Source organism: Haliotis cracherodii, unplaced genomic scaffold (genome assembly GCF_022045235.1).
Source record: "Haliotis cracherodii isolate W230 unplaced genomic scaffold, xgHalCrac1.p SCAF_13, whole genome shotgun sequence".
Lineage (NCBI taxonomy): Eukaryota > Metazoa > Mollusca > Gastropoda > Lepetellida > Haliotidae > Haliotis > Haliotis cracherodii.
In genome coordinates, this window is record NW_027266268.1 from 8,760,110 (window position 1) to 8,782,290 (window position 22,181).

Genomic DNA, 22,181 nt, shown 5'->3' on the forward strand with positions numbered 1-22,181 from the left:
AAGTCAACCCGTCAATACCTTACATTAGCCGATATGCTAATATGTAAGTTTGGATATATTTCAAGATATTGTATTTGCAAAGAATGTATAAAAGTTGAGTTTAATAATGCAGAGTAATTCTCAGTGATAGCTGTTCTTATTGTCTTCGGCGCCACGATAGTGCATTTCACCAAAGTGAAAAACAGTTATAAGACCTGCACCACATTTAGCTTTCCTTTAGCTTAGAAACTGTGATGTGATTGAAATGATTTCCAAGGTCGGGTGATATCCAACTCACTCACTCATTCACTTATTACAACCTGATGAATCTCTTGTACTTTATAATGTGTCAATATATAGTAGCTGGGTGAAAATCCTGTGCACAATAAAAAATAAATTATTAAATTATTAAAATAAAATTGCTGTAGACCTTTAAGAATCATGCATGTTAATCAACACTTTGTCATGATTACCCGATCATGTCATGCTTAAAATCCCACGAGTAAGAAATTCGTCACACGTAAGCGGTACACGTGGGACCGAATCAATTAAAACACCGAGTAAATCATGAAGGGTTAACTGCAAAAAGCAACTTTGTTGACGATCAAACCTCGTGAAGGTTTGTCAGAAAATGAGCGGTTGTGTGCAATTAGAATGCTTCCCACTGCAATTTCATAAAACGTTGGAGGTCAACTAACTGTGCGCCTGGCATGGTATAGGTTACAGGTCTGGAGATATGTCCACTTCCCATGTGAGTCCAGGTTTCATCGTGACAGAAGTGATGTCTGTCAGCGGGTTTATCAACATCGACAAACGTTGCGCTGACGCGTGTGCTGTTAACAAATTCTGCATTCGGCGGTTGGAGCGTAAAGGTGTGGGGAGGCATCAACGCACATCACAGGACCCCCCCCCTGGGGATCACTGATACAAATTTATAGTCCGACGTTACCGTTGCGGAATTATTCGTTCTCACATCCTCAGATTCCTGACTCCTTTTGAATTATTGTAAACACTGTTTATTTTAATGGTTTTAGTCAGCCTTTGTAAATTATTGGTTTATTCCTGGCACACCAAGACCAAGCTTCCATGTTGTTCAATGAAAGATGAAGTGATGCGACACAGTTGACATTGCATATTCGTGTGTGTTGACGCAAGTGATTTTTACCTTTCCAAATAAGCATACCATCTGGAATCGGGGTTATATTTTAGATTAACTATCCACATCATGGTGTGAACTGATAGATTGGCACGGTCAATCCCATATCACTCACTCGCCTAACCAATGTTTTGTCCTTGTTTTTCAACAGAACTGATTATAGGTTGGTCAGAAGCTTTCACATTGATTGATTGGTATGATTAGACCTCGATGGCGTGGATCGTTGCTCACTGTTTTGTTTGGCTCATTCGATTATTCACTGGCCGTCATAAAACAGCATTCATTCACTCACTCATTGGTGAATTATCATTCAACTTGCTCGTTCTGAAAACTTGCCCCATGTTGACCAGTTGAGTTCAACGTATGTTCAAAAAATGTTGTCCATAGGATTTGGAGATTTGTGAGTTTTCCAATGTAGTATACCAACATCAAACAACATTGCTGCCTATTTGATAAACATAATTATTATCCCCTAAGTCTTAATTCTACTGGCAGCAACATTGTCCTTCAAATCCATCTCATTAAATAGCATTTACCACAATATAATAACAATCATTTCAAGTTAATAATTTTTTTAACAAAATCAAAAAACGTAATACAAATTGTGCGATTGCCATGGTGTCATCCTGAGGCTCAGTCATCCATAAACATGATTTTCACCACTGTTTTATCATTTAAGCCCAATGGAAACTGTTTCCTAAGATATGGAGACTGATGTTTCTCTGCCGTTGATGTTTTATATTTCTCAAAGACATTTGCAATGCTTCCAAAAGATTGTAAATTCAACATTGACTATTTAAAACAAATCACTATAATCAAAGTCTCTGTCAGTAAATTTAAGTTTGACTCAATGTCAACGATAACATCCTGCCTTGTCATGTCCAAGTAAATACCCAGACAAATAAACAGAACGAAAACGATGCATACCATATTTGATATTCAGAACATATTTACTTTGCTAATGCACTGCTAAACGATCAAAATTGATTGTTCATATATGTGGCGTTCTCTGTCTTCCCAGCGATCAAATTTATGATTTATATATGTGGTATTTCCTGCCTTTCCTCAATGGTAAAACTATTCAGGAGTTTTCCAACACAGAGGGCAGAAAAGCTCAACGGCATGCTGGGGTATCTTCTGATTTCTCTCAACTGATAGTCCGTTCTTGGATTGAAGCAATATAACACGTTCCTGTGACATTCAGAGCACCGACTGTCAGTGCTGCTTAATTGCTAATCGATATTGTGATTTGTCTTTTTGTTCGTTTGTTGTCTAACGCCGCACTCAGCAATATTCCAGCTATATGGCGGCGGTCTGTAAAATAATCGAGTCTAGACCAGACAATCCAGTGATTGACATGATGAGCATCGATCCACGCAATTGGGATCGATGATATGTATCAACCAAGTCAACGAGCCTGACCACCCGATCCCCTTAGTCGCCGTTTACGACAAGCATAGTCGCCTTTAACGGCAAGCATGAGTTGCTGAAGACCTATTCTATCCCGGAATCTTCACGGGTCCGATATTGTGAAACAAATCCATATGTTTTGCTCAAAAACCTCCGGAGCAAAATGTATTCTCGTGGAAGTAATATGACCTTACGGATATTGATGTATTTGATGGCCAAAAGTAGTGACGATGACATAAAGATAACACTATTAATTGGCATCCCTCTGCTTCTCTATACAAACTGCTTCTTTCTCATGTCGACATAATTATTGGCAAATTGTATAACTGGATCCAGCTTATGGCGTCTACATTTCACAACTGAGAAACCATTTCAGTGGCTTAATTTGAATCTATGCATATACATTGAAAATACTGGTAGCCTCTGTACGGATCTGTACAAGTACATGCATGTCAAAAGGGATGTGTTCTATTTTCCAATCGTGGATTTCTCTATCATGTCGTGGAATATTTCATCAGATCTTGCCTATTGGGTTTACATTTCAGAAATGCTTCAGAATTTCAGAGCACGTACTTTTTATTGAAATCTCACGGAAAGGCAACTAAGCTGTTCCGTCAAGGTTTCACTATCAAAGGCCTGGTTAAGTACTTCTAGAGTTTAATTTATAAAATATTTAATATCGCTTGGCAACACGATGAACGTTGCTATCACAAGCTTTGACCTTAAAATAGACCTTCCAGACCTCCTCACAAAGGTTTACAGTTACTCTTGTAATGAAAATTCGAGTGAGTGGCGGTTGCTATGGGTAGAGCAAACATATTTTTAACACTCTTTTTAAGAATACCTGGTCGTAAGTGATCAATTCATATACACTGGCAAGCAAAAGAAAGTATGTAAAACTCAAATATATTAGAATTTGGATTCGAACAAGAAATAATGTCCAACGGTGGATATGTAACGTGAACAACAGAACATCTTGCTCTAGTTCACTGAATTCAATGGAAAATGGTTTAATACGTTAGAACCTGTAATGCATGGGAAGCATGATGACAAGATGCATGTGGGTATAAAAACAAAAAACGATATTCCTCAATACATGATTGGTTGGTTGGTTTGTTGTTTAACGCCGCACTCAGCAATATTCCAGCCTATATCAGTCCATCCATGTAGTGTAAGTGATATTATTTATACCTTTACATTCTTAGCATGTTTCATATGTTTCAGATATGCACTTCAGCCGCTCGTTGGAAGAATCAGGTATTTCCAGTGTAGACTATGATATGAGCTCCTTCAGAGAAGAGCACCTGCTGACAATCCTGGGAGATGTGGAGAAGCTGCTCAAGCCTCGCCTCAATGTACTTCTCCTTTCTGACGTCACTACCTCTGCTTCAGTCTTACGCCATTTGGTAAGTCAAACAATATGCCTATTTATTATCCACGTGGTGACGATAAGGTGGTAAGATACTTAATCCGTACGTCACACGTGTGTTGTACAAGGTTGACCTCGTTTAAATCGTTTTGATTAGATAACCGTAAAATCTGTTACACTGGGACTACTTATTTCATTCATATAAAATCGCAAGACTTCAATGCAGAACTGAAGCAATCTCACGGAAAAGGCAACCGAATTGGTCAACCCGTTTGCCGTGGGTTGCACCCCTGTGTCGGTGGAGGACGGGATTCTGGTTGTTGAGGGCACTGGAGCCAGGAGCATTGTTCCTTTTGCCCAACACACCACTTTGACCCTTACTTGACGGGTGGTAGAATTGGCCCGATTCTATCAATCGGCTGTTCAAGCCATGCCCTGTGTAGGGATACGTTGCACTTCAAAACCATTTGCAATAGATATTATCTTCAACATGTAATATTATAATCTAAAAAGTCACGTAGACCAGTTTGTTTCCAATTAATGCTGACAAGACCAAACATCTTCACAAACTATACTTTCTACAGAACCTCACGGAATCTGCAGCTGATCCTGCACCAATCACTGAAATGATGAAAAATGTAACCATGTCAAGAAAAGAAAAAGAAAAAAACAAAGGCCCTGCAACATATTGAGGTGCCTTAACCATTGAAAGTCCCTCTAGAGGTCCATAACCCCTTTAAACCTCTTGATATGGAAGTCACTCCAACTCCGCCAATTCAACAGAGAGGACCTTCCTCCCACTCGAGATCTCCAGTTGAACACCCATGAGTTGCTCTGCTAACTTAATACAATGGAATTGTCGAGGGTTTCGGAACATTTTTAATGACTTTCAGCTACTAATTCAAGATGTAAAACCATCAGCATTTTGTTTACAGGAAACTTTCCTCAAAACCACATATAAATTTGATTTACGACAGTATGACTCCTACCATTGCTTTACCCCTCCAGGGGATAAAGCAGCTGAAAGATCTTCTGTTATGGAGAGGAAGGGCGTCATTCACAGTCCTGTTCCTCTCTAATCTGTTTATTCAGTACATGAGTGGGCCAGCGGCCCATAGTACAATTCGGTTCACCAGACATGTATAAAAATACAACTGTGTACACCTAAATACACAACAGCAAGGCATTCATAGATAAAGAATATTACTTCTGCAAAAATGAATTCCTTAACTTAAAAGCGTGGTAAATATAACAAGCCAGACTTCTAATTGTTGACTGATGCAGAGACGACATAAGTATGTAAAATTGTTCTATTGATGGATTTACATAATATTTTTGAGGAATATATGTCACTCGGAGAGCATAATATTTTTCACAAACCAATACAAAATGGTATTCAGACTCAACATAGCCTGTTTTACAAACCATACATAACCTTCGCTGTCTTGGGATACCAAAATATCTCCCGGTTTCTATGTGGAGCGAGTGGGAGCTAGCTCTAAAACGTGCCAGTGCAACGCGAAACTTATTGATTGTAATAGCCGATAAATAAAATTCCCTGCTAAACCTAAATTTATAACAAAGATATGAAGGATACTTGGGGCTATTGGTCAAAGCAAAATGCCAATCTTGTTCAGAAGAGCATTTTAATCTTTGTATGAACTCATCAATAAATGAAATAGAAATAACAAGATGCTGATTTTCCCATACGTAGCCAAAGCCATAGGCGTACAAAAGTAATTTAACTCTAGAGGCCCAATTAGTCTTACCTGCTATGGCCTGCTGCACAAGCATATTGTAACTTTTTCGTGGATAACGCGAATCGGGCATCTTTAAAATCTTACACCAATAATTCAAGCATCTTTTGAAAGCATAGATATACAAAGGGTATCTCCCACACTCTCCACGCACAACATGATTGGAAGTTGCTGACTTAACTCCTAAAATACGTTTACAAGCAAGTGTATGAACAACTTCAATCTCCTCGCAAAACGATAAAGATAAACCCCAAACTCTGCACCGTAAAGAAGTACTGGCACAACTTTAGCATCAAAAATTTTAAAGAAAATATTCATAGGAGTAGGTTTAATTAGCTGTAGGGACTTCAAAAGCTTAAACAAAACCTTTTTAGCTTGATTAACAACATTAGATATATGTGCACTCCAAGATAGATTTCGAAAAAATAATACACCAAGGTATTTATATGTAGTTACACATTCCAACAATTTTCCATCGTAAACCCATTTTTCATATTTTGAAAGAACACTCCCATTTTTAAAAACTACTACTTTAGTTTTATCAATATTGACTGTTAATGAATAATCTTTACAATAACATTCTAACACATTGATTCTTTTCTGGAGACCATAAACAGTATCTGCTATGAGAATGACATCATCTGCGAAAAGTAATAAAAACAATTGAACTACATCTGGATGAAATTGGATACCATGTGCGCAACTGGATTCAATATCTATGGCAAAATCATTTATGAACAAGGCAAACAAAATGGGACTAAGGACACATCCTTGACGAACTCCCTTACTGCAGCTAAACATATCAGAAAATGAGTTATTGTATTTGACCAATGCCAAAACTTGTTTATAAATTGACTGTATACAACAGAACATTTTCGGAGAAATACCATTTTTGTATAGTACCATACGCAATTTGGATCTATCTATGGAATCAAAGGCTTTGGCAAAATCAACAAACAAGGCATAAATCACACCTCGTTTCTTAGCCAAATATTTCTCTATTACTGAATATAAAACAAAAATATTATCAGTTGTGGAATATCCACTCCTAAAACCAGCCTGAGACTCTACTAGTCTATCATAGGATTCCGACCAAAACTGGAGTCTTCTGTTTAAAATAGAGATATAAAGTTTACTGAATACACTTAAGATAGTGATACCCCTATAATTAGTGGGAGAATTGGCATCGCCTTTCTTATATATAGGAACAATGTGGCCAACAGCCCAAGATGAGGGAAAATATGCAGAATCAAATATAGCATTAAAGAAGAATGTCAAAAAAGGAACCAGAACATCAGGAGAAGACTTAAACATTTCTGCTATCAGTCCATCATCTCCCGCAGCTTTATTATTTTTCAATCCTGTAATCGCATCAAGCACTTCATCCTGTGAAATAGGGGAATCAAGAATACTCTGAGTTGTTTCGTCAAAATTAACATCGTCAAAAACTAAATTCTCCTCAACCTCTGAAGAAGAGTATTCACCAAATAAGTTCTTAAAGTGCTGATACCAATCTCCTAGTTCTATATTAGGAGAGCGTCTCCTTCCCTCACCAGAGAGTAGCTTCAATTGTGACCAAAATATTTTGCTGTTGTGTATGCCGGTCACCATATTACTAAGAATTTTATCTTGGTAGGCTTTTCTTTTGTTATGGAGTATATTTGTATATTTATTTCTTGCATGTAGATAGTTTGAAAGTGCCAAATGATCCCCAAGTAGTCTATAAACTTTAAGCAGTCTTTGCTTTTCAAATCTAAGAAATTCACACTCTTTATCAAACCAAGGTTGCTTATCGACTAACCAAGCAGATGGGCAAAACTTACGCATACATTCTGCTGCATTACCTAATAAATCTGAGAATAAAGTTACAGCATCATCAAATTTTCCAGATAAAATATGTTCATTACACTGATCAAACACTGAAGCTGACTTGTCAGAAAGTAATACATCTCTAAATGTTGACACTTTATCTTCATTCCACACATAACGGGAGTTGTCACGCACATCTCGTGCATTACATAAGCTAGCACCCACAGAAGCCATATCACGTGACACAAATGAACACGCAACAGGCAGATGATCTGAATCTGACCTAGATAGGACATCGAAGCGGTCACATGATGTAAACAAGTCAGGGCCTGTTATGATATAATCAACAACACTCTGTCCAATATGACTTATAAATGTAAAGTCTCCTTTCCCAGCGTCCGAACCACATCGGCCATTACAAATATATAAATTTAAAGCACTACAAACATTCAATAGCACTTTACCAAAATTATTAACTTTTGAATCACACGAATGTCTCTTAATATCAATATTATCATAAATGTCCGAAAAATCATCAATCGGCAATGTCACATTCAATTCCGTCGGGATCTGTGCCAGTTCTAGAGTTAAGGTCGCCACCAATCAAAATACTACAGTCTCCAAATCTTTGTAACACGTCAAGTAGTGATTCAAAGAATAAACTTATACCACACTTCGTTGTAGCCGATTTATACCAGGTTGAGCCCTCAGGATGGACATATACACAAGCTACAATGGTGTCCTTTCCCAAACAAAATAAGCGCTTGTCCAGTACGATGAAAATTCCGTTGGGACCGGTCACACAACCTTTCACATATTGGACTAGGTGTTGTTTTATCAAAACAACCAGACCACCTGACAGTCGCCCAAAAAATGATATTTGCTCAGCTGGGATGGAGTGAGTAATATATCCGGGGAAACATAGTTGACTATCACTATGGGATGACCATGTTTCACATAAACTGATGACATCAAATTGGTGTATGAATGAGATAAAGTCAGTATCGTGGAGCTTCGATTGTAGTCCAGCAATGTTCCAGAATACAAAAGAAGTGGTTAGTCTGGTATTAGAGTTACAGTTACGGCCTTGGCCACACCCCTATCTGCGAAAATCATCTTCATTCTGTGGGTTTCGGAAACTAGCTGGCACACCCGCCCTGGGCGGAGTCTTTGAAGTCGCCTGGTCTGTGTCTGGGTGGCCTGGTGGAGACTCATGACGTCTATCTGTAGTCTGCATATGTTCAACCACAAGAACCCCTTTCTTGTAATATCCGCGCTTATTGTTACGTCGTAGCTCCTGTAACGTCTTCCGTTGGGCTATAGTCAAGTCATTTGCGATTCCGTAACCATTCTCTTTAAGCTTTGGACGGAGCGCAATCGCCCTGATTTTCAAGTCTAACGACGTGAAACGAACAATAACCGGACTGGGGCGATTTACTGTACTTGATCTAAGACGGTGAGTATTCACAATATCGCTTGGTGTGAACTTACAGTCACTGTCACTGTCACGGGCATGGTCATTAAATACCTCACACACCTCTTCTTTCAGTTGGTGTAAAGTTTCTCCGGGTTTTTGGGAGATTCCATAGATTAGCACATTCTGTTTTCGGCTATATTGCTCCAATTTATCCAAGGAATTCTCCAGCTTTTCAATTCTATCACTTACTTCGGCTGATAATGCTTGACCTGATATTGATCTCGTGTCGTCCCCCTCCACATTGGAAAGTCTCTCAGCTACAGCATCCAAATCCAAACGAAACATATCTTGCCTAGCTTTAACATCCTCTATGTCATGCTTAATTGAAAGAACAGTCTCATTAAGCCTCCTTGTGTCTGACTTCACGTCTCTAATGTCTCTCGCTAACTCGCCTCGCACTAAACGAAGTTCATGTAAAATCTCATCCTTAACCGCAATAATATCTACCTTGGCAGGTCCGGGGTTTTCTTCAATATCTCCTGACAGCAGTAACAATGATTGCACTTGGTTTGCTGAGTTTCCACGAATAAAGACTGTGTAGGTGACCAATTATGTAGCTAAGAGCCGATAGCCTAACACATTACCGGGCGTCCATCTCGTCCCTGGTGTATACCGCGTCTCAATATGGCCGACTTGTCGGTACCCACGCGGGTGGGTGAAAGTGCCAATACGTGCTCGCCATACCTCCACCGACACGCCCATGATCTCAGAATGTTCTCTAGATAGTTGAAAACGAAATGTAACAACTATAACAGCTAGGCGCCTCTTTTTTGTTACTTGCTGTTGGTTTCTAGCGGAGCTACCCGTGCATGGCTTGCACTGGCCAAGGGACGCAACTCTGTTCCTCTCCATTCTTCAGGATGTTGCAGTACGTTTTACATTGAATATTGTTTTTACTTTGTGCTCTTTGTATGTACCACCTTCCTACTCTCTTCAACAATCTGATCTTCAGACGCTGTATGACCAGCTTCCTAAAACATGTGTCATCACGGGAAATCTGAAAGGTCATAGCCCACTTTGGGGTGGTAATGACACCAATACTAAAGGAAAATTACTGGAGGAGTTTTTCTTAAATAACGATTTATGCCTTAAGTTTTTAATGATGTTTCTCACATGTATCTTCATCCTGCAGCTGGAACTTACTCTTGTCTGGACTTGTCAGTTGTAAATTCTAATAATCTTAATGAATTAAATGGTCCGTCCACGATGACCTCTGTGGAAGTGACCATTCTCCTACGCTTTCGAAGTCAATTAAACCATCTGACGTTCCTCCATCATCAAAGGGAAATTTTACTAATGAGCTCCATCGTTCAAAGATTTTAAATTATTCAATGGGTGGATCACTCATTGTGGATGATTTTAACATATAATTTTGAGGTAAAAACATGCATACTATCGAAAGACAATTACAACTGTGTCTAAATAAGATAAATAAATGGTCGTTATAAAATAATAGACCCGTGAAGATTCCGGGGTAGAATAGGTCTTCAGCAACCCATGCATGCCGTAAAAGGCGACTATGCTTGTCGTAAAAGGCGACTAACGGGATCGGGTGGTCAGGCTCGCTGACTTGGTTGATGCATGTCATCGATCCCAATTGCGTGGATCGATGCTCATGATATTAATCACTGGATTGTCTTGTCCAGACTCGATTATTTACAGACCGCCGTCATATAGCTGAGTGCGGCGTTAAACAACAAACCCACCAACCAACGTTATAAAATAGTTTTAAATCCAAAACAAATTGTATACACTTTTGTAGGAAATACAAACCCCATAAATACCCAGATTTAGTTTTAGATAGCCATCCAAAAACTTGCAAAAGAGGCTAAGTTATTGGGTGTTATTTTTTATCACCATTTAACATTTTTACCAGACCATAACATATTTGAAAAATAAATGCCTGAAGGCCCTTGACCTACCACCTTGACCGGTGGGGGATAAAAAAACCAACATCTTCCAACTGTACAGAGCACTTAGTCGCTTTAAACTGGATTTTGGCTCCATCATCTCTGGTGGAGCCTGCAAAAGCAATCTTAAACTTTTGGATTCTATCCACCATCAAGGTCTAAGACTCTGTCTTGGATCTTTCCAAGCTTCTCTTATTGACAGTCTGGACGTTGAGGCAGATGACCCATCTCTTAAACAACGTCGAATTAAATTATCATTACAGTATATCTCTGAATTACGTTCTAATAAGCGCATCCGGCATACCCCTTTTAACCCCCTTTACGAAAAACTCTACAATAAAAAATCATCTATTCGCCCACTCCACTTGGAATAAAACTTCAATCGGATATTTCTGCCGCTCAAATTAGTCTTGGAAATATAGCCCCCACGTAGCTTTTGTCTTCTCCACCTTGGCAGTTAGTAAAGCCAGAGGTGGATCTAACATTATCTAAACTAAAGAAATTTGAAACAAATCAACTAATTTATCAACAACAATATAATGAATTCAGAAACACATATGGTACTTTCAAATCTATATTTACAGATTGATCCAAGGATAGTGGCACTGTTGCCAGCGCCACTGTCTTTGGATCCATGACTGTCTCCTTACAGCAGAGGCCAATCCAATTTTAAGAGCTTTACAATATATCAGTAAACAGTCAAGAAGTGTATCATATTTTCCGATTCTCTTTCGTGCCTACATGCTATTCATTACATGTCACCTCAACATCAATTTTAATCGAAATTACTGAATTATTTAATGAACTGGCTACTGCCTACTACGACATCGTCTTTTGTGGGTTATCAGCCATGTTGGAATCATTGGTAACACAATTGCTGATGCTGCAGCTAAATCAGCACTCAACAAATCAGTGACACCCCTTTTGCCCCCATAAACGATTACAAGCCAGTGATTATAGGACATTATCCGTGATCTGATGCAAAAGAAGTGGGACACCCAAGTTGGTATCAATAAATCATGAAATATAATAAAACCAACCATTGGTTACACCTACTCGGGTTGTCAGTCCAGTTTTGAAGAGGTCACAATACGACGATGTTGTATTAGCCATAGCAGGTATACACATAAATATTTATTGAAAGGTGAGGATCCTCCATTTTGTCCCTTGTGATGAGAGACTCACAGTCAAGCATTTCCTTGCCATCACAAGGGATAAATATTTCAAATCATCAACTATTAAGGATCTTTTTAATAATATTAATTCTGTTTTTATACGGAAATAGTTCTTTGAAAACATTTAATAGGTGTGTCTTGTGAAATACATTTCTGTTTTATATGTTTGGTAGATTAAATTAGCAACTGAGATTGTTAGTGGCTGGATCCTCGAAGGGGGTTAAAGTACTGTAATATTATTGTCCTCCTGAAAGGGTTTTGCTTAGGGTTTCCTTCAGTGTTTCACCAAATGCATATCTGAACATCTACTAGTAGCATTAGTTTTGGCCACCCTGTCACATATTGCTGACCTGCTGTAAAGTATTGGAAATACTCTCCATGGAAGCGTGTCACTGAGTTTTCACTCACTCATGACAACCTCAAACTCTCTTCAAGTCTGGTTTGTTTGTTTGTTGTTTAACCGATACTGGACCAGACAATCCGGTGATTGGTAAAGTACATATAGCGACAAAACCTTTTCCATATCCAATAGAAATCGTTGCAAATGGTAATGATACCAGGTGTTCGCGAAAACAGGCGATCGTATCCTGCCCCACCGGTGGCACCCATCACAAACACATTCAAAGGCAAGTCAATTGTTCAACTGAAAAAAAACACATACAAACTTATGGTACAAGTCAAAATAGGGAATTGCATCGGACATCATTTTGTCACTGATGCGTCAAATTTTGAAATGAAATGTCCTCCACATGTCTACCATAAAACTGTTTGAAAGCTTTACTGAAGCCTTGAATGTTGTAACATTGATCAAACAACTTCTGGGCAAGTGTCGTATGACGCTCTTTGAAACACCATCCACGCCGTCTTGGTTGTCACGCTACTAACCAATTCAACCAGGCTGATCATGCGATTGAAATGGGGGTCGGAATCTGCCACACCTGTGGAGCCCGTCTCAAACACATGCAAGTCAAATAAGAAAATTTCACGAAACATCATTTTTGTCATTGATGGAAATATCATCCACATGTTATTTACCAAGGCCTTGAATTATGTAGCCCTGATCAAACAACTTTGGAGCAAGAGTCGCATAACGTAGTTGAAATCATCGCAGGAAGAGCAATCGGGTTTATATCTAAAAAACACCAAAGGCTGGGTCTTTTTTAGTATTGTTCGTAATAAAGGGAAAGGTGACAATTCGATAATGAATTCTTAACTCTTGTCATACAGTCATGTGGATAGTTTTTGTAACTCTGAATCTTTTGCATAGATCTAAATAGGAAAAAGATAAGGTGATTTCGCTCGTTTCTTATATTTCTAGTTCAGGTGGGTAAATCGCTAGAAGCGAATTTAACCAATATTGAACAGTTTTAGATCATCGCTACACCTTAAGCGTAAGTTAAACATCTTGGCCACATTCCATTTTGAGTTTGCCGATCTGAGCAGAAATATTCCTTGCCTAAATGTCCTCTTCCGAAATTATACAAATATGTACTCTATGAGGAAATCCAGCACTCGCATAGTGTTTTCTCAGTAAACTGCAGATGTCATTTGCTTTCATTTTTGATAAATTGTCCTGAAAATTTGAGTGAGTGAGTGAGTTTGGTTTAACGTCTCTGTGAAGAGTATTCCAGTTCTATCACCGCTTATCAGCTTAATGTGCGAGGAAAGCCCAACGTTATGCAGGTCTCAGACGTTTACCACTTTGGTGAATCCCACAAGCACGGGTATAGTGCTGAAAAACCTAGAAACATAATCGGAACAAACCCGGATTCGAACTCAAGATCATAGGTTTCTGCACTATTTTACGCAGCGAATTGTAGTGCCTTAGACGACTCGGCCACCAGTGCCCCTTGGCGCCATGTTTAGATCAAATAGATCAAGGAATGTACAAAGTTGAAAAATCAAATGTTTTGCCATAATTTAAATGGCTCTTTCCTGAAGTTACAGATCCTTTGAGGTTTTGAGAATCCACAGGGTATTAATTGCACTTGTCTCAAATACTTTCTGTGATTGTTTTAAGGATTATCATTAGTCTTTTAGACATAGATTTGGTGGACCCAGCAATTTCTCTTTGTGTACGTATGTTTAAGAAACTTTGATATCCAAAACAAAAAAGTCGACAGAACCGATACGTGGTTTTGGCCAGTTTTCTTCCACAGTTAGCACACGCGCTTTATATGTGGCATTATTTGGTATGTCGCTTATACCATACTTTTATCAAATAATTAATGTAGTGATGCTTACATCAGTCCAGACCAGTACAAGCAGCCACATACACACATACACATGCATGTCGCTGTATAAGTGCAATAATGTAGCAATATTCCAGATATATGACGGCGGTCTGTAATTAATCGAGTCTGGACCAGACAATCCAGTGATTAATGTCATGAACATCGATCAGCACAATTGACCAAGTCACCGAGTCTGACCTCCCGATCCCGTTAGTTGCTGAATACCTATTCTACCCCGGATCTTCACGAGTGAACCCATTCATTTATCTGATTCCATTGCAAGACGTATCAAGTGAATAACTAGCTTTCCTTCGCCAGTCTGGAATTTGTGGAACAAGACCCAACTCCTCGGTCGACTGGTGTCACGTCTCAAGGGTGCTGGTTGTCGGGACCTCAGATGATTTACCCGTACTCCTGGACAGCAACATCCAGGTGGAGAACGTGGCGCTGGTGGAACTACCTTCACGTCAGGTGAGCTATTGTTTCAACATGTTTGTCTGGTGGACCATTACCTCAAAATATGGATGTTGACAACACAATGCATACATTCAGAGCTGTTAAACCCCCGCCCTGTCTATAAATAGCCCGCAAGGTGGCGGTGTTTCAATATCGAAGATGGACTGACAACGTCAACACAACCAGCGTCGAGAGAAGCTTTATAAAAATTGTACGAAAACAATATCACTATCATCAAACTTCGTATCAACGTGAATGACAAACCTTGAATACCACAAATGGCTCCATATCTATATTTAAGTCAATAAATTGCCACGGGTCTACGATAAAGGAAAACATATTCCAAGACAATTTTAATAATGGATTTCTTTTTCTTTCACATACTTTTCACACACAAAACTGAGTTTGATCATTAGATCCACATGTGTCCCGTGTAGTTTTTGTTCAGTTGATTTGAATACACCTTCATCTGATGCTTCGTTTACTCTCAGTTTCTTCAAGTCCAAGTATTTAGGATCTCTGCAAACACTTCGACTATTCGTCCCAGTACAGAAGTATTTGATGCGCTATTTTCGAATTTCGAACTTTGTGGGGCACCATTCCCTAACAATTGCCTGTGCTGTATTACGCATGGTTGGCAAAAGCAATGTGAACAGACATCCTCGTCTTCATCTGGGTCCACAATGAAAACTAGCTGTGACACTGATCCACTAATCCCAAGAATCGTCACTGAATTCGTCAAAAGTTTCTGTTGCAAATGTAGAGAAATGTTGCGGGAAGAGAGGCGCCGTTTTGTTGATTCCAGTTGACAGCCAGAATGATGTCATCTTGAATGGGAACTTTCTCCACGATAAAGTCATCAATGGCATAACGGAAATGACCAGAGCCTCCTCTAATCATCTCGAACAACTCTTCCGTCAAATAAAGAGTCCCACGAAAATGTTTTGTTGCTCTTATTGAAGAAAACGAACTTGCAAAGTACTCGACAGTAATTGTTGTCGTAAGCAGTTACCAATTCGGATGCGCGCTCGGGGAGTGGTTGCTTGGAGAGCACGTGGCAAGAATAGGGGCAAACAAAAAGTTATAGAAAGTAGACATTCTCAGTGCAATCCTAAAATAACGGGTTGAAGATTCCGGGGTAGAATAGGTCTTTAGCAACCCATACTTGCCGTAAAAGGTGACTATGCTTGTCGTAAAAGGCGACTAACGGTATCGGGTGGTCAGGCTCGCTGACTTGGTTGATGCATGACATCGATCCCAATTGCGTGGATCGATGCTCATGATATCAATCACTGGATTATCTGGTCCAGACTCGATTATTTACAGACCGCCGTCATATAGCTGGAATATTTCTGAGTGCGGCGTTAAACAACCAACCAACAAACCGGAATCTTCACGGGGCTATTGCAGAGGCATTGACATTAAGACAGATGTTCGTGATGGATGGAGAAAAATATATCTAAGAGCGACATTGTTGCTTTGAGGTGCGAGACCCAAAAAATGTGTTCATGCCGAAGTAGTGACAAGAGAGGATGATCCGTGTAGCCAGCGACCAGAATAACCGTGATGAAAATAATGTTGAAATCCTTGTTCACGCAGAATTGAACAAATATTTTTCTGAACATCGTTTCGAATTATGGAAGACTGTCCATGTTTGATCTGAGTTCCCTATCTCCAATCTGAACTGATGAAAGGTTTTCGTATCTCATTTCTTCCTGCCGCTGTGGAAAATTGTGCACCGATCCAGATCTGATTCCTCCAACCGTTCAACGTCTTAAAAGAACTTTATCTTTCTTCAGCTGTTGTTTCCGAAGCAAAGCGATTCGCAACATAAACTAATTTATGGACTAATTCCCTGCAAATAAAATGTGCCATAACATATCTTACAACATTATTGAAAGACATTTGTTATGTTAAATTGCATATTTTATTTCGTCGCTCACTCTTTTGTTGGGGTCGTTGATGAGAAACACATACCAAAAATATGGATGACCTTATGCACATGATACTTGACATGCCACAAAAAGGGATCATCAGGGAATTAAAATCTAGGCCACGCGGACCCTCAAAGTTTCAAGATTGACTTCGGCACGAGGAGCTTTCGGACAAGTGTGATTGTGCCAAAACACATTGCTACTGGGCAATGAAAACATGTGACTTAAACTTGTCGACAAAAAATACTTTCATCACTATTTTGAAACTATTTTTGACGATTACCAGGGTTTTCACGATCATTGTCATCCAGATTCCAGATGTACGCAAGACGAACACGACGAAAAGAACACTGTTCAATTCCCCGCTGGCGATGGATATTTGAATACATCCTATTCATAAACTGCAAATAAACCGACCCTCCCAACACAGGATAACGTTTGGTGCCGTGACACATATTATAGTGATTGTTTCATCACCACAACGTATCTTGTTCTCGTCCAGAGAATACAAGCGCAGGACAAGCCTAATTTGTATGTTGAAGTGGAATGAAAACGTAAATCATGGACATTCCCCAGTAACATTTCTTGAAGATGTGAAGACGACATGGCAGGTAGATTTTGCAATCTGATACCTACGGGTTTGTTGAAAAGTCTTGGAATCGTTTGATGGATATTTCTTACCATTGAAACTAACGTTTATATTGACCTGTCAAATTACCCGTGTAAGCTTCGCCCACTCAGAGTGCGGTAGTTCCTACCGCGACTGCCCAATTTAAGCCATTATCATAACCCATTTGACACCGTTGGGATAACCCGTATAGGAGTACAGGATATAACAGTGTGTGAGCTCTGTCATCGTGTCGCGGCCTGGAGCGTTACCAGTGTAGTTTGCCTGGTCCTGATTATCTAACAAAGACTGACATAGACATTAAACCACTACACCATGCAATTAGGCACAATATGACTAATGTCACATATAATTGTTGCTGCTCTGGAAACTAAAAAAACAATTGTTATGTCGAATAAGTCAAAGTTTAACAGATGCATATCATTCTCATTCTAGGGACATTCTGCAAAGGCAAGGCTGTGGACTTTGATGTTTTACCCGAATGGACGCAATTTCACACATGTGGCTCTCTCAAGTGAAGCAGTAATAAATCCTATGGACGTGTTTCCCAATGTCAAGTTCGGTTACAATGGACGACAACTTACTGCCGTCATGAAGGTAGGTAGCTCTAAATTATATTTTCTCAGTAAACCGGAATGAAACTTGTGCCACCTATCCCCGTATTGCCATTGTGTGCCCGTCATGTGTTATGATGTGCCTAACATTTGTGTGTGTGAGAGAGAGAGAGAGAGAGAGAGAGAGAGAGAGAGAGAGAAATTCTTGTGACCATGCAGTTCACAGGTAAACCACAACAAAGCAATTTACGTTTCCATGGTATTTTTGTGGGTCACATGTCTCCAAATTAGATGGTTATAGTGTGGTAATACGTTATACCTCGCACACACCCTCATATTTAACGACCTATCTATCCCACCAACTCATCTAGATCATTCCACAATGTGCCCGTAAGTTGCCACAATTATTTATGATGTGAATATGCCCGTCGTTTGTACTTGCAGGAAAACAACTATGGCTATAGCTACATGAAAGTGAATGAGCGGAGGGTGTTCGGGTTTTCCTTTCGTATATTGGAACTGCTGGCAGAGGCTATGAACTTCAGGTGAGTTTTTGATTGACATACAAAAACATGTGGTGCAAATAGCAAATAACATCTGTCGAATAACAAGTGCTAACTTCAAGAAAAAGAATCCTATTGAAAAGAAAAATGACTGACAACAAGAAACCAGTATAGTTGAAAGTGCTAATGAATGCCAAACTAATCTCGGTCTCAATATTAATGTATTATTTATGAAAATAACAAAATGTGTTTTAAACACGTCAATTCAACGTTACTTTCATTTCCTAAAAAGCGTGACAAGCATTCTCACAAGGTTCTTTAATAAGCTTTATTGAACAGTTACAGAGTTATACCGCCAAGAGAGGATGAATGGGGCCAGAACATCAATGGTTCTTGGACAGGAGTATTTGGGATGCTGCAGAGAAGGGTAAGGAGTGGCACAGAGAATCAGATCTGGACAGAGAACAAAATCCCCAATTTTCAGAAAAACTATGATCAGTTCATTTAAATCTGTTGCATCACTGTACCCCCGTGACATGTATTTTTGCTCATACCGTATATATTTTTCAATTAATTACAGGCGGTAGTGATATAACCTGCATATTATAGAGTAAAAGGCAGGGTATTGAGAGCGACACGCTTGAATTTATATTCATACATTATCGTATTACCTACACTACTGGGCAAAAGGAAGTATACTCTCGAAAAAGTGCATTTGACCAAAGGATTACAAACGTTACTAGGTTGAAGATTGGCTAAGAAGATAGGCATTGACATGATGCATGTAATATGGCCAGTTATGATACGAAAACACTCGGTTAATAATGTTTTTTCATAATCATAACAGGACAAACTGGTTGAATAGTATTCATGAATGAATATATTATATAAACATTGTGTTTATTGTTGATTTTAGAACACATTTAATTTGATCATTGCAGGAGGCTGATTTGGCATCGGACATCTTAACCATCCACAGTGACCGAACTGCAGTTGCTGATTACCTCCTGCCTCCAATCGCTGAAACCAAACAAGTGATCATGTACAAGAAAGAGGAGGATGTTGACAAGGACCATCTCCTGATCTTTCTCCGGCCTTTCCGACCTTATGTCTTTATGATATTTGGTGTGTCTCTGATTACATGTATTATTTTCCTGTCCTCCATAAGATTAATTCATAATAAGGACCAATTCAATTTCAATAAATGTCAAACAAGGGCCTGGACAATGCAGGCTACAACAACAACATTTGAAATTCTTGGGGCCTCTCTGAAGCAAGGTGAGAAAATATGACACTGTCAAACATTTGGTAGAAAATATCTATTTCTCTTCATGTTTTACCAAAAGTTCTCAATCTTAAGTTGGTTGGTTTGTTGTGTAATGCCACCTCAGCAATATTCCAGCTATATGACGGCGGGTTGTAAATAATCGAGTCTGGACCAGACAATCCAGTGACTGATATCATGAACATCGATCCACGAAATTGGGATCGATGACATGAATCAACCAAGTGAGCGAGCCGGATCACCCGATCCCGTTAGTCGCCTCTTACGACAAGCATAGTCGCCTTTTACGCCATGCATGGGTTGCTGAAGACAAGTTGTACCCAGGATCTTGACGGGTCTCTCAATCTTGAGGTGGTCAAAAGGGGACACGCCTTTCGTTTATTGTATATTGCATTTACTATGCCAAAGTGAATCTCTGCTGTTTCATAGGAAAGACAATCTTTCCAGTAAAATTGAGGCGGTCGGGTAGCCTACAAGGTTAAGTGGGTACAATGTGTGAAGCCAATTTCTGGTGTCCCCCGCCGTGATATTGCTGATCGATGAAATATTGCTAAAAGTGGTGTAAAACCAAACTCGCTAAATTCGTCTGAAAAAACGCAGTCACGCATTAATGACTTATATGTACGAATTAATGTTCCTCATAATAAATAAGACAAAAGTACTCTTCCGGATGATGGGACTTGCACCGTATGAATATTATATGTTACGTTTTACACAGGATCAACCATTAGATCGTCACGTGACTCGGAGCGGGTCCTGGTAACGGGATGGTGGATGTTAACAACTGTTATTTCTGCTGTCTATTGCGGGACCATCATGGCGATATTTGCTGTAAAAATAGAAAATCCACCATTTTCTAACATGGCTGAGTTGGCAGCCAGAGATGACTACAAAATAGGCTACGATTCAACCAGCATCACTGAAAACCTGTTCCAGGTAAACTGAACTCCAAGGACAATGTCTTGAATGAATAGATGTACAAAGTAAAACGTCAAAGATTTAAATGCAGCCATATTTGCATTTGTGTCAGACTCAAAGTACAGAAATAAATTTCGCTTTCAATTTCAGAATTCAAGGCGGTCAGATGTCATGGCAATTAAACAAAGAGTGCAAGGATTATCCACCAGAGACCCTGATATATTCAGTAGCAATGACACCAAGCACCTGCAAAAAGTATGGGACGGAAAATACGCTTATATCTCAGGCCTACTTCTTACAGCCATAAGCAACGTCAACTGCAAACTAAAAGTGATTGACACCAAATTTGGAAGGGCCTTCTTGGCTTTCTATCTTCCGAAGACATCCCCTTTCAGACAAGACTTCCAAAAAAGGTATGTGCCGAGAGATGTATTTATTTTTAACAGACAACGATAGGAACGAAAATACAGTCGTATCCAGACTGCCAAGTACATGTATATAGTTTTGCAGACATTGTTCTCAATAGTTAAGTAAGTAAGTAAATTTATGAGTGAGTGAAGGTTACCCCCTTTGGACAAAAAATTGAATATTTGAATAGAATATATAAAACGTCAATGCATGAGAATAACAAGTCTTGACTATCCGCCGAAACAGATTCCATTTGGTTTATGGGTCACAATAGCCGTGAAAATTATATGAATGGATCACTGAAAATCAGTGATGACACAAGGTGTTCGCGGAAAGGTTAATCTCTGAGGGTTCACAGAATCTTTGTATTGTCCCTTCAAGTAGGACAAGCATGACCAATATCATTGTTTAACTTTTAGCAGACTTTGGAACGTTTTAAAACTCAAAAAGTAAATTCTGGGCATCAAATACCCCTAAACAAGAGAAAATCAAACAAACAAAGGAAGTTAATCTCCTTAAAAACATGGATGTGTGTCAATTGTATTTTGGTGGATAGCATCCTCCTCTTGAAGTAATATGTTTAATCTTGTCATCATCAGTATGTACCATCTCAGCGACAGTGGCATCCTTCAGCGAACGTTTCAAGAATGGTTTCCATCCTCTGCGGATGACGGATGCCAAGTGGAGGACTTTCCTAAATCCATGTCACTGGTCAAGATCCAGAGTATCTTCTTTGTAGTGGGAGTGGGACTGGTTTGTAGTTCCATGATCCTGGTGACAGAGATTGTTTGGTATAAGACGAAACATACAATGGCAGATCACAGGGCACATCAATAAATGAGTAATATGTGCAGCTGCAGTTGTGCAGACTAAATCGCGATATAGTGTGCCATGGACTGATTTTTTAACTTTAATGGAATGTTCCCGCCGAGTCAAAATTTAAGAAGGAATTTATTTGAATGCAGCTTTTAACGTTATCAAACAGGTTTGCTATTATAATCATTCATCCAGCCCAAGACATGTCCCCTAAAGCAGTCAATATTTTTGTAAGTATTAGACGTTAATAAATGTATGTGATATGAATATTATTGCTGTATCTCATCTGAATTTACAATAAAGGAAAACGCTCGCTTGCCTTGGCCTCTGTGTTTATAAAGCAGATCGAATGACATTGGGTTTATGTGTGAAATATTTTCATACAATTGTCCATCGTTTCACT

At 39.2% G+C, this 22,181-nt stretch overlaps 1 protein-coding gene across 1 annotated transcript; it reads left to right on the forward strand.

Annotated features, from left to right (window-relative positions):
- Nucleotides 1-3,825: 3,825 nt before the first annotated feature.
- LOC139458845 (glutamate receptor ionotropic, kainate 5-like) lies at nucleotides 3,826-21,799 on the forward strand. Its single transcript, XM_071240272.1, has 8 exons — nucleotides 3,826-3,951; nucleotides 17,730-17,891; nucleotides 18,293-18,393; nucleotides 18,691-18,778; nucleotides 19,293-19,629; nucleotides 20,355-20,572; nucleotides 20,705-20,967; nucleotides 21,562-21,799. The coding sequence occupies exons 1-8, from the start codon at nucleotides 3,826-3,828 to the stop codon at nucleotides 21,797-21,799; spliced, it is 1,533 nt and encodes a 510-aa protein (XP_071096373.1).
- Nucleotides 21,800-22,181: the final 382 nt, after the last annotated feature.